Here is a 16,731-nt window from a genome sequence, read left to right on the forward strand (position 1 = left end):
ACCGGGTCAGGGTTTAAGGCAGGTACTCCATTAATGCTGAGAAGCAGCGTCCAGTATACCTGGTTATGGAGCCTTAAGTCCTATTCACTATCCTAGAGGGGTGGAGCCTAGCAGAGGGAGTGTGGGAGGAGTCAGTGGGGTAGTTGGAGAACCTGTTAGAACCAGCCAGGTCTGGTGAGAGGGAGCTTTTCAGTCAGAGAGAAGTGACAGTTGACAGGAGTCCAGTCAGTCAGGACTGGACAGGAGTTGAGTCAGAAGAACTAAGAGGCTGTGGTTCATGGTGAAGACCCTGGGGTCCTCCTAGATCCAGATGACACCGAGAGAAGGAGTTCCAGAGTGCCACAGATGTGTAAGAGGCCTCCGTGGGCTTGTTCCACCAAAATCACCGGGGTGGAGGAATCTGGCTGCAATAATGGGGACGGTCCCCAGGCAAAAGGAAGAGAGACACTTCTTTTAGCAATCCGACGGCCCGGGTGATTGCTGTAGGCAATCAAGGCCACAACCTGCCACCCATCCTCTGCAAGGGAGGCTTCAAAAGGACCACGATCAGCCACCCTTTAGACAGCACTCGGTGGCGAAGGCGCAGGACAGTCCAGTGATAGTCAGCGCTAAAGAGACGGCCAGGAAAGACACATTGAGGGATGCACCGGTACTGACCGTTGACCTATTTGGGATCGGCGGAGGCCCACAACAGTGAATCCTGGCACACCACAGGGAAATTGGTCAGCTGCAGTTTTGGAACATACTTTGAGTAAAACATCTTGACTGCAAAGCCCAGAATCGTCTGCTTCTTCCTGCACCCCATCTATTTTCATCAGAGACTTTTCTAACAGTCGCCCCGGGGTACTAGCTCCACCTCTGGGGAACAGAAACACCTCAGCTGCCACAACACCGGCTCCGGGAGTCCTGTCCAGCAGCGGCGGCCCCATAGCCACAAAAAAACTACAGGTGGCGTCACAAACATTACTTAATATTAACTACAACTCCCATCATTTTCATCCTTCCTTTAATTAAAGATACCGCCAGGGTCACAGAGCCAGCTGTGCCCAGTATTGCAACTCCATTACATTCAATTCGCGGAGGTATGCATAAGTACCTGCTTATGGCTATTTTTCTTTTTTTTTCAATGTCCTTCATGACATAATCCGGAGTGGGTAATGTACACAAACCTGAAAAACCAAACACAATTTTATTATTACTAGTTGGCTTATTGAAGTCATACTAATTTTTTTTTTCTAAATGTTACTTTTTGTAGCCTATACTGATACAGTATACCTGATATTATCTAGCTAATTGGTTTGACAATGTCTTTTCATCATGATATCATGCTAAACACTGACTTTTCCAGGAATTAAGTAGTATTGCAAAAATGAAAAAGAAATTCACAAGAAACTCTGCAGTTCAATGCAAAGTTCCAGCCGCCATCTTCACTCCTGAGTTGAGATCACTCAGCGAATCAATTGAATAAGAACCATATTTGCAGCGATTTATATGAAATCCCTTGTATCAGTGCATTTGAACAATTTGCCTAAAATGCCCACTTCCATTTTAAATATAGCAGACTTGTGCATCAGCTTGAGAAGGCTCACATCACCTTGGGCAAGAAAAACTTATCAAATCACATATTATAGCACAACCAAAAAGCAGGGACGATCATAGCCTCTATAAAAGCCAAGGGGGAAAATGCAGCAGCCGTTTTTGTGGGTGAATCTAGATGGTAAGAGAACATTACAGTTCACAGCTCAGCAACACAGAGAAGAAGTGAAGGCCACAAAATCCTGAACAAATTGTACAGCACAACATTGAACAACAGCTACTATCTGTTTACTATTTGCCTTTTATGTTGAGGTTGATTTTTAGAGATGAGTGAATATATTTGAGTGTAATTGAATTCTACTTCAATTTTACAAAAATCCGCTTTTTGTATAATGTGGATTTTATGCAATTTCCTTTGGCACATGTTCAACAAAACAGGTACCACTGGTAGCCATTCTTGTGACCCATTAAATGCCATCAAATTGTTAAAATACAAAACCCTTATTTTCATCTCCCCGGCCCCTCCGCTTGTCCATGCCACCTGTCTGATCCTTCAGATCAGCCTCGGCTGAGTGACCGATCCCTAGGGATTACACCACTGCTGAGACTTCCAGGTTTGCTAGAGCTGGGAGGATTCACACACGCATCTGCAAAGGTCACTGCTCATGCGGAGGCATATGACATCACCGCCTGTGGAGCAAACTTTGCGCAGGACCCTCTATAAAAAAACCTGGTAAGCTTCGGCCTAGCATCAGAGGCCCAAGGACTTCACTGATGCCACCACTGATCTGAAGAATAGACAAGTAGTGGTGAGGGGTGGAGGTGCCATAAAGGTAAGTGTTAAGATCAGTATAAGGAGTTTCTTATTTCTTACATATTATATTTATTATATTCTAGGGTCTGAAGAGACCACATGACATATTGTAAGAAGATTTTGGTTACAAAATACGGCACTCCTTTTAAACTTTGTTGGTGCTCGGATAGGGTCCAACTCCGTAAACAATTAAATATGATCCGGCACTCAAACTTGTAGAAATGCAAAATACATTTTATTGACAGGCGTAATATTCTGCGTGACAATCAATATAATGTTTCGGTCATATGTGACCTTCTTCAAAATATTTCACACTGTGAACATGATAAACAAAAAATTGATCAAGACATCAAAAAAGGAATTGACTAAATAAAAAGGGAACATAAGACCATATATAGTGGTATATATTTCTTGATGTCTTCTACTCTGATGAGATCTGTTTTCTTTATGCATGCGTTTAACAAGTGAAAAAATTTTCTACAAAATGATGTGAATTTTGTTTATCATGTTTACAGTGTGAAATATTTTGAAGAAGGTCACATATGACCGAAACGTTATATTGATTGTCACATAGAATGCTACACCGGTCAATAAATTTTTTTTTTGCAATTCTACTGTAATGCCTGCTTGGATCCACAGACTCAGATGGGCTGTAATGGACAGGATAGAGGGAAGCCACTCACCAAGCAGGACCCCCAAAACCCTGAAACCCTTTAACCCCTATGCACGGATTTGGAATTACACAGAGCCCTGTAGATCACTACCTGTGGAAGGCTGCAGTCTGAGAGAGTAGTCGTTAGGCAGGGTCAAACCAGGAACTGCGGAACAGGGACAGAATCGGCAGGCAAGGACGTAATCAGAAACAAACAGAGGTCAAAACCGGATTGGACAGCGAGGTTCAAAAACAGCAGGCAGGAGGGTAGTCAGGAAACAAGCGGTAATCAGCACACGAAATCACAGGATGGAACAGGAGCCAGAATTTTTAGAACTATCTCTGGCAGAGGTCAGCAGACAGGAGGGGCATTAAAAAGGGTGTGGTGTCTTCCCATAGGCTGTAGCTGAATGATGGTACTTCAGCTGGGAGACACTCGCCACCTACAGTCAGCCAGTGGTACTGCAGATCCCCAAGAAACCCAGACCAGTGGATGAACGGAGCCTGCGCCCACCGACGCCGCTGGTATCGACTCCTCTCCCATCACAAGCAATATCCACGGCATCGCCTGGCGATCGGAGTAGAAGTCGATGGAGCAGACTTCGGTGGTGACGTAACATCCTACAAGTTGAGTGCTGGATCTTATTTAATTGTATATTGTAAGAAGATACATCAAATTTGTGGAGAATAATATCTCCACTAATCAAAGTGCTTGGGGAAAAAACACACAGACAAATTCAAATTTTGCCTAATTTGCTAATTTCTATTGATTAGACATTATTAGGACTATTTTTGTATTACAAAAAAAACTTAAAATGAATTATATACAGTCCGCTGAGAGCTCAGAGTCTCATGTGAGCCCCGGGAACATGAATGCCGATACCACTGGAAAGATGTCAGTACAGGAGATGAGTATAAGCGTTTTTATTTTAACAGGGGAAAACATGGGAAATGAGAAAGGGTTGTCCAAGTAGTGGACAATCCCTTTAAAGCTTGTTGAAAGTTGATAAAGTTGGTAAACTGAAATTTCAAAATATTCGCCCATCTCTACTCATGAGATTTTTTTCACACTGAAACAATTGAAATTATATGCTCCTAATTATTACCCTGTTGTTTTACCTTTGAAAACTCTAGTCATCCAACGAGCTTGCATTTCTGAAGCACACATAATAGGACCAAGAGGCTGAACAAGCCCTATTACACCTAGTGTGGGCTTTTCCAAGTTTACTGGAAAGATGTTTCTAAATAATTTTGTTTTATTGTCTTCAACCTTAATAATGGATTCATCCAAAAAAGGGAAAGAGAAGCGATATCCTGTAGCAAAAATGACAGCATCAATGTTGTCCTCGGTAGTTCCATCATCAAACTTCACCGATGTTTCCGTAAACTCTGTAACATTTGGTTTTACTACCACATATCCACAAGTGATGCGACTTGGAAGTTCGTCATTGAACAAAGGCTCTTTAAATTGGGCACTAGAACAAGAATGGGCAAAATATTAGTCAATAAAAATAACAGCATTACATAGTTACATAGTTACATAGTTACTTAGGTTGAAAAAAGACCTAGGTCCATCTAGTTCAACCTTCCTCCACCAGTTCTACATTTAGTCACTAAGTCATTTATAACCAACAATGTTTTGTGTACTGAGGAAATCATCCAGCCCTTTTTTAAAAGCTGTTATAGTATCTGCCATTACTACCTCTTGTGGTAGGGCATTCCACAGTCTGACCGCTCTAACTGTAAAGAACCCTTTCCTATTTAGGTGTCGGAATCGCTTTTCTTCCACTCGCAGTGAGTGCCCCCTGGTCCTTAGTATTGTTTTCGGAAGAAATAAGTTATGTGCCAGTCCTTTATATTGACCACACATGTATTTATACATATAAATGAGATCTCCTCTGAGACGTCTTTTTTCTAAGCTAAACATATCTAACTTTTTCAATCTGCCATCCATATGGGAGGCCTTCCATTCCTTGTAATAGTCTAGTTGCCCGCCTTTGAACTGACTCTAACTTCTGAATGTCCTTTTTAAAATGTGGAGCCCAAAACTGGATCCCGTATTCCAGATGTGGCCTTACAAGTGATTTATAGATGGGTAACAATACGTTGGGATCACGGGATCTAATCTCTCTTTTTATACACCCTAGAATCTTGTTTGCTTTAGCAGCTGCTGCCTGACATTGAGTGCTGCTGCTCAGCTTATTTGTAATGAGAATACCCAAGTCCTTCTCCTGTTCTGTAGTCCCGAGTTTACTTCCATTTAATGTATACGCAACTATAGGATTACTCCGTCCTAGGTGCATTACTTTACATTTATCAACATTAAATCTCATTTGCCAAGTATCTGCCCATTCTGACATCTTATCCAGATCTTTTTGTAATATTGTACTATCCAGGTCAGTTTTTAATATCCTACATAGTTTGGTGTCATCGGCAAAGACTGACACTGTACTATCAATCCCATCCACAAGGTCATTAATATAGAGAGTAAAAAGAATTGGTCCTAGCACAGATCCCTGCGGCACCCCACTGCTGACTATAGCCCATTTAGAGAATGTAGCATTTATGACTACTCTTTGTTTCCTATCTTTTAGCCAATTCCTTACCCAGTTGCATATTGTGTCCCCTAGTCCTTGCTTCTGGAGCTTTAGTATAAGGCTATTATGTGGTACAGTATCAAATGCCTTTGCAAAGTCCAAATAAATCACATCAGCTGCATTACCAATATCCAGGTTTGCACTTACCCCCTCATAGAACCCCAACAGGTTGGTTAGACACGACTTATCTTTCATGAATCCATGCTGTTTGTCAGTTATCATATTATTTTCTGCAATATATTTTTGCATGTCATCCCTTAAAATGCCCTCAAAAACTTTGCATACTACTGATGTCAGGCTTACTGGACGGTAGTTGCCTGGATCTACCCTCTTACCTTTCTTAAATATCGGTACCACATCAGCAATCCTCCAATCCTGAGGCACCAACCCTGTTACAAGTGAGTCTAAAAAGATGAGATACAGCGGTCTGTCGATTACGGAGCTCAATTCCCTCAATATTCGTGGATGAATGCCATCTGGCCCTGGGGATTTGTCAATGTTTAATTTACTCAGACGTAGGAGTACTTCATCTTGTGTTAAATTAATTATATCGGGTGGTGGACTTTGATTTTTCACTTGTTGAATGATCCCTGGTACAGTCAGTTCCTTGGTGAATACAGATGAGAAATGCCTATTTAATATCTCAGTCTTTTGTTTGTCCTCTATAACTAACTTGTTATTATATTTTAAGGGTCCCATACTATCCTTTGTTTTCCTTTTGGCATTAATGTATTTATAAAAGATTTTGGGATTTATTTTAATGTCATTGGCGATTTTTGTTTCAGTAGCTAGTTTTGCTTGTTTGATTTCTTTTTTGCATTGCCTATTGATATCTTTATACTCCTGCAATGCTATTTCTGTATTCTCAGCCTTTAAGATGTTAAACGCCCTTTGTTTTTGTTTTATTATACTTTGTACAGTCTTATTTATCCATAGTGGTTTCTTTTTATTCCTGGACATTTTATTACCAGAGGGTATAAGTTTTTTACAGGACTCTAGCAGTATATCCTTAAACTTACCCCATTTATGTTCGGTATCCCCAGTTACCATGACTCTGTCCCAATCTACACATTTAAGCTCTTCCCTTAATTTGTTGAAATCAGCTTTCCTAAAATTCCAGGTTTTAGCATTCCCCCTTTGAAATGTTCTATTGAATATTATGTCGAAGCTTACCATATTATGATCGCTGGTGCCCAAGTGCTCCCGGACCTGTAGATTTGAAATTGTATCCGGTCTATTTGACAGGACCAGATCTAGCAAATTATCTCCCCTGGTCGGTTCATCTACCATCTGAGAGAGGAAATGGTCTTGAATGGTAGATAAGAACTTACAGCTTTTAGCAGAACCAGAAGATTCTATGTCCCACTGTATGTCTGGATAGTTGAAATCCCCCATAATAAGAACCCGATTATTATTATTAGCTGCCTTTTCAATTTGTTCCAGCATTTCACCCTCTATTTGTTCAAGTATGTTAGGAGGCTTATAGCAAACTCCAATTAGCATTTTTCCATTATTCCCCTCCCCATGTACATTTACCCATACTGACTCTACATTGTTGCTGTTCCCCTCAATGTCATCATACAACACAGGTTTTAGGTTAGATTTGATAAATATACACACCCCACCACCTTTTTGGCCTTTCCTGTCCTTCCTAAATGTACTATAACCCTGTATGTTTGTCACCCAGTCATAGCTTTCATCCAGCCAGGTTTCCGTAATGCCCACCACATCATAATCCATGGTTGACATAAGAGTCTCCAATTCATTCATTTTGTTTGCAAGACTTCTTGCATTTGCCAGTAGACATTTAATCCTATTAACACCTTTTATTTCTCCTAGCCTCCCTACGTTCCTTGTATGTCCCATCCCCCCCTAATCCTTCATTGACCCCTACCGTCTCCCTGTCTCTATCTGCTCTATCTATCCCCTTATTTGCTCCACTACTCTCCCTCCCCCCCGATCCTAGTTTAAAAGCTCCTCCATCCGTCTGACCATTTTCTCCCCCAGCACAGCTGCACCTTCCCCATTGAGGTGCAGCCCGTCCCTACCGTAGAGCCTGTAGCCGACTGAGAAGTCGGCCCAGTTCTCCATGAACCCGAACCCTTCCTTCCTGCACCAATTTCTAAGCCACATATTTATCTCCCTAAGCTCCCGCTGTCTTTCTAGTGACGCTCGTGGCACCGGTAGTATTTCTGAAAACACCACCTTGGAGGTCCTGGACTTCAGCTTCTCTCCTAGTTCCCTGTAATCATTTTTAAGGACCTTCCACCTGCCTCTAACTTTGTCATTAGTACCAATGTGCACCATGACCGCTGGGTTTTCCCCAGCCCCACCCAGCAATCTGTCTATCCGATCCACAATATGCCGAACCCGAGCACCCGGCAGACAACACACTGTTCGGCATTCACGGTCTCGGCGACAGATGACCCTGTCTGTCCGCCTAATTATAGAGTCCCCTACCACCAACATCTGTCTGGGCTTTGCTGCACTCCTATTTCCCTCCTTCCTACAGCAGTTGTTTTCCTGGTTGCTAGGAGCAACGTCCTGCTGTAGTGACCCTAGTCCAGGCCCTTCATTCCTAATATCAGCCAAACAGGCATATTTACTAGGTTGTGCCAGGTCAGGACTAGGCTCCCTGACACTTTTCCCCCTACCTCTTCTTCTAACTGTTACCCAGCTACCTACCTCTGGGTCCTGATCTTCCCCACTTCCACCCTCCTCCATATCACTGGCCCCAGCCAGAGGAAGCTCAGTGAGCTCTAAACTCCTCTCCAGGTTTGCAATGCCCCTTAGTGTTGCAAGCTGCTTATTTAGATCAGTTACCTTGGCTTCCAAATACGCAACATGCTTGCATCGAGTGCAGACATATTCACCCTCGAACGGCTGCTCAAGGCATGCATACATCTGACAAGATACACACCTGGTAGCATTGTCCATGGAGCACCTATCAAATGGGGATCAACAGTAAAGTAGAAAAACAAAGAGAAAAAAACGAAAGAAACCCAATGGGAAACGTATAAGGATAAATTCAAACTATGTTCTTGTGTCAAACTATGTAATTGTGTTGAAACTATGCACTTATCTTAAATTCCGCACTTTACTTGAATTCAGCACCTCGCTCACAGCATTTATCATAATAAAATAATTTGCAATAGAAAATGTGTAACTAAAGCATTAGAACTAGATTAGAGCAAAATTCCCATGTAATTTGTCTAAAATAAATAAAATAAAGCTTAGTTTTAAGAAATTACCTGTCTTGAGGCTGAAGACCATAGTTTGCATGGTTAAACCACTCATTCATTTTTTTTTCTGTCAGCCAAATAATGAAAGACGTTGGAAGGGTGTTCCTCAGCCAGTTCTGAAATCGGGTGTCAAAGCAAATGTCCCAAGGATAACCTTGATCAAATACTCGACTCATAAGCCAGGATCCCCTCCTTGTGCTAAGAAATACCTATAATAAAAGCAAATCATACATAGAATGTAATAATGAGCTTTCTGTTATTGATAATGTGTACACATTGCAAATTAGCAGTAGATGGGTTTTTTTTTACAAAAAGTGTTGCAACTGTCCCATTCATCTTAAAAAAACTTACATGCATATGGTAGAACACATGGTGTCATTACAAAGAAAAAAAATCCCTCACATGGTTATGTCCAGAGAAAAAAAAAACATGGCTCTTGGAAAAAGGGAAGGAAAATACCAAAGTGTAAAAAAATAGAATACAAAAAATAAAGAAAGGGGCATTCGGAATGTGGCCAGGACTCTGACTATGCAATTACATACTTGCGATGACATGACTGCCCACTCACAGCACTGGCAACATTGTGACTGCAGACTTTATACCACACCTGGACAAGCCCTTTAAAGATCTGCTTATCATGTTCCTCAAGCCATTTCTTAAGTGGAGTCAAAACAAAAACAAAAAAAAGGCTCATGTTCTACCTGTACCATGCCAGTCAGTCTCCTTGCTTTCTTTTATGGTGGAGAATGTGACATGACCACTGCAGTCAAACAGTACCCACTGAATAGCAAGAGTGGTCACTTGCTGTCACAATGAGAGGTAGTGAACTGTCTTCTGGCTTGAGAGACACATCAAAACTGCAGATGTGTGTGTGTGTGTGTGTGTGTGTGTGTGTGTATATATATACACAGATAGATAGCTAGATGCAGTATATATACACACACACACATACTGTATATACACACAGACATTTGTATATACTGTATGCATACACAGTACATACACATGTCGCGGGCGGAGGAGGGGACGCTGCGCTCTCCCACTGTTCGGGTCCGGCTGCTGCTGCTGCTGCTCGGTGGTGGCTTGAGCGGTGGGCCGGATCCCGGGGACTCGAGCGGCGTTCCTCGCCCATGAGTGAAAGGGGGGGGGGTGGTTCGGTTTAGGGATATTGTCCGTGACGCCACCCACGGTTGTGGTGATATTGGGGACACCACCGCTGCTCTGGACGGGGATCCCGGTAGCGATGACAGGGAGCAGCTTGGATTTGGTTCTTCCCTCCGTGGGTAGGGGGATTGATTGTCCCGGGGCCCTGTGAGGGGGTAGGGATGTTTGGCAGGCGGGCTACGGGGCCTGGTGAGGTGCAGGGTCGCGGGGGCAGCGCTGTGCCGCACGGCACGGTGGTACTCACTCAGCCAGTAACGAATACACAGTCTCCGGTAAAACAAACGGCTGGATGGACGGCTCCCACAGACGGCTGCGGTGTTTCTCCTCCCGGCAGGTTGATGTTGACTGCCTTTCCCTGCACCTGTGTAGTGTGTATGGTTCCAATGGGTTCCCACCGGTAACCCGCTCCACAGCTTGGATGGGTGCTGAAGGAGCCCCTTTTGCCCGCAGGCTCTGGGAACTTTAGCCTTGGCGGTGACTGTGTTTCCCTTCACGGTTTGAGCTGTCGCCTTCTATCGGGACTTGACTGCTGAGAAACCCAGGAGGTTCCCTTCGCTAACGGATTTGACAAATTCCACGGCGACTCCTAGCCTTGTCGGGGTCCGTAAGCCCTGCCGGATGGTGCTGGCTTCTCTTTGTTCACTGGTCCGGTACCGCCGGGCCACCGCCCGTCCACGGTCCTTACGGTTCACTCCAATCGGCCTCTCCTGCAGACGGTCACCACCGTCTGCCAACCTTGCTGTACCGTCCGGGCCACACACCCGGACGCCGTCAGACAGTTGCTCTCTTGCCACTTCAGTCCTTCAACTTCAAACTCTCTCCACTAACTACTCACTAACTGCCCCCTTTTTCCCACCTCCAGGACTGTGAACTCCTCGGTGGGCGGGACCAACCGCCTGGCCCACCCCCTGGTGTGGACATCAGCCCCTGGAGGAAGGCAACAAGGGTTTTGTGTTTGGCTATGGTGTGCCTAACCGGGGTGTGGGGTGTGTTGGTGTTGTTCTGTGATGACCTGGCTTGTTCAGGGCGCCACACACACACATATAATCTCATACATATACACATTTTATATATATATATATGTATATATATATATATATATATATATATATATATACAGTGCTGGTTAAAAGTATTGGCACCCCTGCAATTCTGTCAGATAATACTCAGTTTCTTCTTGAAAATGATTGCAATCACAAATTCTTTGGTATTATTATTTTCATTTATTTTGCTTGCAATGAAAAAAACACAAAAGAGAATGAAACAAAAAATCAAATCATTGATCATTTCACACAAAACTCCAAAAATGGGCCAGACAAAAGTATTGGCACCATTAGCCCTTTGCACACTGCGACATCGCTAGCCGATGCTAGCAATGCCGAGCGCGATAGTACCCGCCCCCATTGCACATGCGATATTTTGTGGTAGCTGCCGTAGCGAACATTATCGCTACGGCAGCTTGACATGGACTTACCTGCCCTGCGACGTCGCTCTGGCTGGCGACCAGCCTCCTTCCTAAGGGGGCGGGTCATGCGGCATCACAGCGACGTTACACGGTAGGCGGCCAATAGAAGCGGAGGGGCGGAGATGAGCAAACATCCTGCCAACCTCCTTCCTTCCGCATAGCCGGCGTGAGCCGCAGGATGCAGGTAGGAGATGTTGCTCGCTCCTGCGGCTTCACACACATGTGCGCGATGTGTGCTGCCGCAGGAACGAAGAACAGCCTCCTAACATCGGTCATCCCGAAATTATGGAAATGACCGACACTACACAGATCGCCGATTTACGACGCTTTTGCAATCGTAAATCGGCGCATCTAGGCTGTACACGTTGCGACAACGTTACTGGCGTCGGATGTGCATCACTTTTGATTTGACCATGACGATATCGCAGTAGCGATATCACAACGTGCAAAGTACCCCTAATACTTGGTTGCACAACCTTTAGCCAAAATAACTGCGAACAACCGCTTCCGGTAACCATCAATGAGTTTCTTACAATGCTCTGCAGGAATTTTAGACCATTCTTCTTTGGCAAACTGCTCCAGGTCCCTGAGATTTGAAGGGTGCCTTCTCCAAACTGCCATTTTGAGATCTCTCCACAGGTGTTCTATGGGATTCCGGTCTGGACTCATTGCTGGCCACTTTAGTAGTCTCCAGTGCTTTCTCTCAAACCATTTTCTAGTGCTTTTTGAAGTGTGTTTTGGGTCATTGTCCTGCTGGAAGACCCATGACCTCTGAGGGAGACCCAGCTTTCTCACACTGGGCCCCACATTATGCTGCAACATTTGTTGGTAGTCTTCAGACTTCATAATGCCATGTACACGGTCAAGCAGTCCAATGCCAGAGGCAGCAAAGCAACCCCAAAACATCAGGGAACCTCCACCATGTTTGACTGTAGGGACCGTGTTCTTTTCTTTGAATGCCTCTGTTTTTCCCTGTAAACTCTATGTTGATGGCTTTTCCCAAAAAGCTCTACTTTTGTCTCATCTGACCAGAGAACATTCTTCCAAAACGTTTTAGGCTTTCTCAGGTAAGTTTTGGCAAACTCCAGTCTGGCTTTTTTATGTCTCGAGGTAAGAAGTGGGGTCTTCCTGGGTATCCTACCATACAGTCCCTTTTCATTCAGATGCCAACGGATAGTACGGGTAGACACTGTTGTACCCTCGGACTGCAGGGCAGCTTGAACTTGTTTGGATGTTAGTCGAGGTTCTTTATCCACCATCCGGACAATCTTGCGTTGAAATCTCTCGTCAATTTTTCTTTTCCTTCCACATCTAGAGAGGTTAGCCACAGTGCCATGGGCTTTAAACTTCTTAATGACACTGGCACCGTAGACACAGGAACTTTCAGGTATTTGGAGATGGACTTGTAGCCTTGAGATTGCTCATGCTTCCTCACAATTTGGATTCTCAAGTCCTCAGACAGTTCTTTGAGCATGGAGAAAAGAAAGAAGACCAATGTGGTACACACAAGGACACAGGACAGTGGTTGAGTCAACTTTAATCTATGTCAACTGGCTGCAAGTGTGATTTAGTTATTGCCAACACCTGTTAGGTGCCACAGGTAAATTACAGGTGCTGTTAATTACACAAATTAGAGAAGCATCACATGATTTTTCAAACAGTGCCAATACTTTTGTCCACCCCCTTTTTTATGTTTGGTGTGGAATTATATCCAATTTGGCTTTATGACAATTTTTTTTTTTTTTCATTGAAGACTAATTAAATGAAGATAATAATACCAAAGAATTTGTGATTGCAATCACTTTCAGGAAGAAAGTGAGTATTCTCTGACAGAATTGAAGGGGTGCCAATATTTTTGGCCAGCACTGTATACAGGGGCGTACATAGAAATCATGGGGCCCCATAGCAAAAAGTCTGATTGGGCCCCCCCCACCGATAAAAAAATAAACAAACAAAAACAAAAAAACAAACAAAATATTATCATGCGATCGGACGATCATGATCACGATCATGCGAGCGGACCTCAGCTGCGGGGGACGGGCTGACATTGACGAGGGGAGGGCCGGTGCTGAGGAGGGGAGGGAAGGAATTATCTCCCTATTTTCTCCATAGCTGGCTATTGCCATTCTCGCCCTGTACTCGGGTTACACCAGTGTACCACGAGTGCAGTGCGATTTTTCTCTCACCCCATACACTTGAATGGGTGCGAGAGAAAGAGTCTCGCATAACAATCGCATCATGCTGCGATTGTTTTCTCGGTCCGATTGGGGCCGTGAAAATAATCGCTCATGTGCGCTGGCACATAGGCTAATATTAGTCCGAGTGGAATGCGATGTTTTATCGCTTCCCACTCGCTCCGATTTTCATGCCGTTTGTCTTAAGCCTTACAGTTACTCTCCAAAAAAATTCCTTACATTAAAGTCAATGGAGCTAGGAGGTGAGGTCATTAATAGAAGCTGTGATTGGTTATTATAGGCAACAAAGGACATTGCTAGTGTAAAGGCTACTTTACACACTGCGATATCGGTCCCGCCCCCATCTGTTGCGCGACATGGGCAAATCGCTGCCCGTGTCGCACAACAGCCGTCACACATACTTACCTGTCCGGCGACGTCGCTGTGACGGGCGAACCGCCTCCTTTCTAAGGGGGCGGTCCGTGCAGCGTCACAGCGACGTCACTGAAGCGTCACTGAACCGCCGCCCAATAGCAGCGGAGGGGCGGAGCTGAGCGGGACGTAACATCCCGCCCACCTCCTTCCTTCCGCATAGCGGCCGGGAGGCAGGTAAGGAGAGCTTCCTCGTTCCTGCGGCGTCACACGCAGCGATGTGTGCTGCCGCAGGAACAAGGAACAACTTCGTTACTGCTGCAGTAACGATTTTTAAGAATGGACCCCCATGTCGCCGATTAGCGATTTTGCACGTTTTTGCAACGATGCAAAATCGCTTATCGGTGTCACACGCAACGGCATCGCTAATGCGGCCGGATGTGCGTCACAAATTCCGTGACCCCAACGACTCCGCATTAGCGATGTCGCAGCGTGTAAAGCCCGCTTAAGAACCTTCTGTGTGAGGAAATATGATATCGGTGGAGAGATGGATACAAACAGACAGGGAATGAGAGAGAGAGACAGAGACAGACAGATAGGGAATGAGAAAGAGACAGACAGATAGGGAATGAGAGAGAGACAGAGACAGACAGATAGGGAATGAGAGAGATAGAGAGACAGAGACAGACAGATAGGGAATGAGAGAGATAGAGATAGAGAGACAGAGACAGACAGATAGGGAATGAGAGAGATAGAAAGACAGAGACAGACAGATAGGGAATGAGAGAGAGACAGGGAATAAGAGAGACAAAGACAGGGAATGAGAGAGACAGGGAATGAGAGGGAGAGACAGGGAAAAAGACATACTGCAGGGAAAGAGACATACTGCAGTAAAGAGACATACTGCAGGGAAAGAGACAGACAGAAGCATCCAGTCAGACAGACTACATGCACAGTTACACACACTATACATTACTTCATCTTGCAGTTTCTAATCAGTGAAGAGCAGGAGAGAAACCACGGGGACTTGCACGGAGGCTGCAGCAGCTGAACAGCAGGACCTAGATGTTCACTGGTCATGTGATCAGGCGCATGATTAGTTAGATGGCAGGTCCTTCACCGCAGCCTCCATAGTACATTTTCCTGTCCTGCACCGATCACATAGATCAGTGCAGAAAGAGAGAGAGCAGCTCTCTATGAGCGACTCGGACTCCCTCATTGCCCTAATGGCGGCCCCGCCCCCGCCCCCTGGGTATTGACGGTACGCCACTGTATATATGTATATATATATATATATATATATATATATATTTATAATTGCCTTATTCTGTCTGTCTGTCCGTCTTGCTCCAAAATTGTGTCCTTACAGTGACAGTGTCATTACAGTGACAACTGTCGGATTGGCCCCTCGCCTCGGCCTGGCCCCGCCCCCGCATGGATTGGACGCTCGCCCCGGCCCTCCGCATGCATCGCCCGCTCCAGCGTACACCGGCTCCCGGTACACATGTGCAGGGAGCCGGCATACGCTGACGCCTCGCCCGCTCAGCCCCACCCCGGCACACGTTGCCACGATTGGCCCCGCCCCCGGCGGACATAACTTTGCGATGCTGGGATCGTGATGGAGCCGGTGTACGCTGGTAAGCATGATACACATCGGGTAACTATAGGAAGCGCTTCCCTTAGTTATCCGATGTGTATCATGGTTACCAGCGTACACCGGCTCCCGGTACACATGTGCAGGGAGCCGGCATACGCTGACGCCTCGCCCGCTTGGCCCCGCCCCGGCACACATTGGCACACTCGACCCCGCTCCCGGCGGACATAACCTTGCGATGCTGGGATCGTGACGGAGACGGTGTACGCTGGTAACCATGATACACATCGGGTAACTATAGGAAGCGCTTCCCTTAGTTACCCGATGTGTATCATGGTTACCAGCGTACACCAGCTCCCGGTACACATATGTAGGGAGCTGGCATACGCTGATGCCTCGCTCGCTCAGCCCCGCCCCCGGCACACGTTGGCACGCTCGGCCCTGCCCCCGGCGGCCCGCTTGGCCCCGCCTCTGGCACACATTGGCCCGCTCGGTCCCGCCCCCAGCACACGTTGGCCCACTCGGCCCCGGCCCCGGCGACCCGCTCAGCCCCGCCCCTGGTGACCCACTCGGCCCCACCCCCAGTGGCCCACTCGGCCCCGCCCCCGGCACACGTTCGCCCGCTCGGCCCCACCCCGGCACACGTTGGGCACCTATACACCTCCCCCCAGAACTACTCCTCCCATTATACTCCTCTTTCCCCACGACCACTCCTCCCATTATACTCCTCTTTCCCCAGGACTACTCCTCCTATTATAGTCCTCCTATTATACTCCTCTCTGAGTATAATAGGAGGACTATTATAGCATGGGGGATGGAGCACGATGGGGGGTGTGCAGCATGGAGGATGGAGCACGATGGGGGGTGCGCAGCATGGGAGATGGAGCACAATGGGGGGGGTGCAGCATGGGAGATGGAGCATGATGGGGGTGCACAGCATGGGAGATGAAGCACGATGGGGAGTGCGCAGCATGGGGGATGGAGCACGATGGGGGGTGCACAGCATGGGGGATGGAGCAAGATGAGGGGTGCGCAGCATGGGGGATGGAGCACGATGGGGGGTGCATAGTATGGGGGATGGAGCACAATAGGGGGTGCGCAGCAATGGGGGATGGAGCACG

The 16,731-nt window shown here is 46.1% G+C and overlaps 1 protein-coding gene across 3 annotated transcripts in view; it reads right to left on the minus strand.

The window, feature by feature from the left end:
* LOC142250141 (dimethylaniline monooxygenase [N-oxide-forming] 2-like) overlaps window positions 1–16,731 on the minus strand; it is a 62,726-nt gene that overhangs the window by 7,773 nt on the left and 38,222 nt on the right. For all 3 annotated transcript variants that reach the window (XM_075322256.1, XM_075322258.1, XM_075322257.1), the window contains exons 6-8: window positions 8,851–9,050; window positions 4,122–4,477; window positions 1,097–1,169 (exon numbers count right to left, since the gene is read on the minus strand). In XM_075322256.1, coding sequence (XP_075178371.1) covers window positions 1,097–1,169; window positions 4,122–4,477; window positions 8,851–9,050 — 629 coding nt within the window. The remainder of the gene's footprint in view (window positions 1–1,096; window positions 1,170–4,121; window positions 4,478–8,850; window positions 9,051–16,731) is intronic.

This window comes from Anomaloglossus baeobatrachus, chromosome 8 (assembly GCF_048569485.1).
Source record: "Anomaloglossus baeobatrachus isolate aAnoBae1 chromosome 8, aAnoBae1.hap1, whole genome shotgun sequence".
NCBI classification, from domain to species: Eukaryota; Metazoa; Chordata; class Amphibia; order Anura; family Aromobatidae; genus Anomaloglossus; species Anomaloglossus baeobatrachus.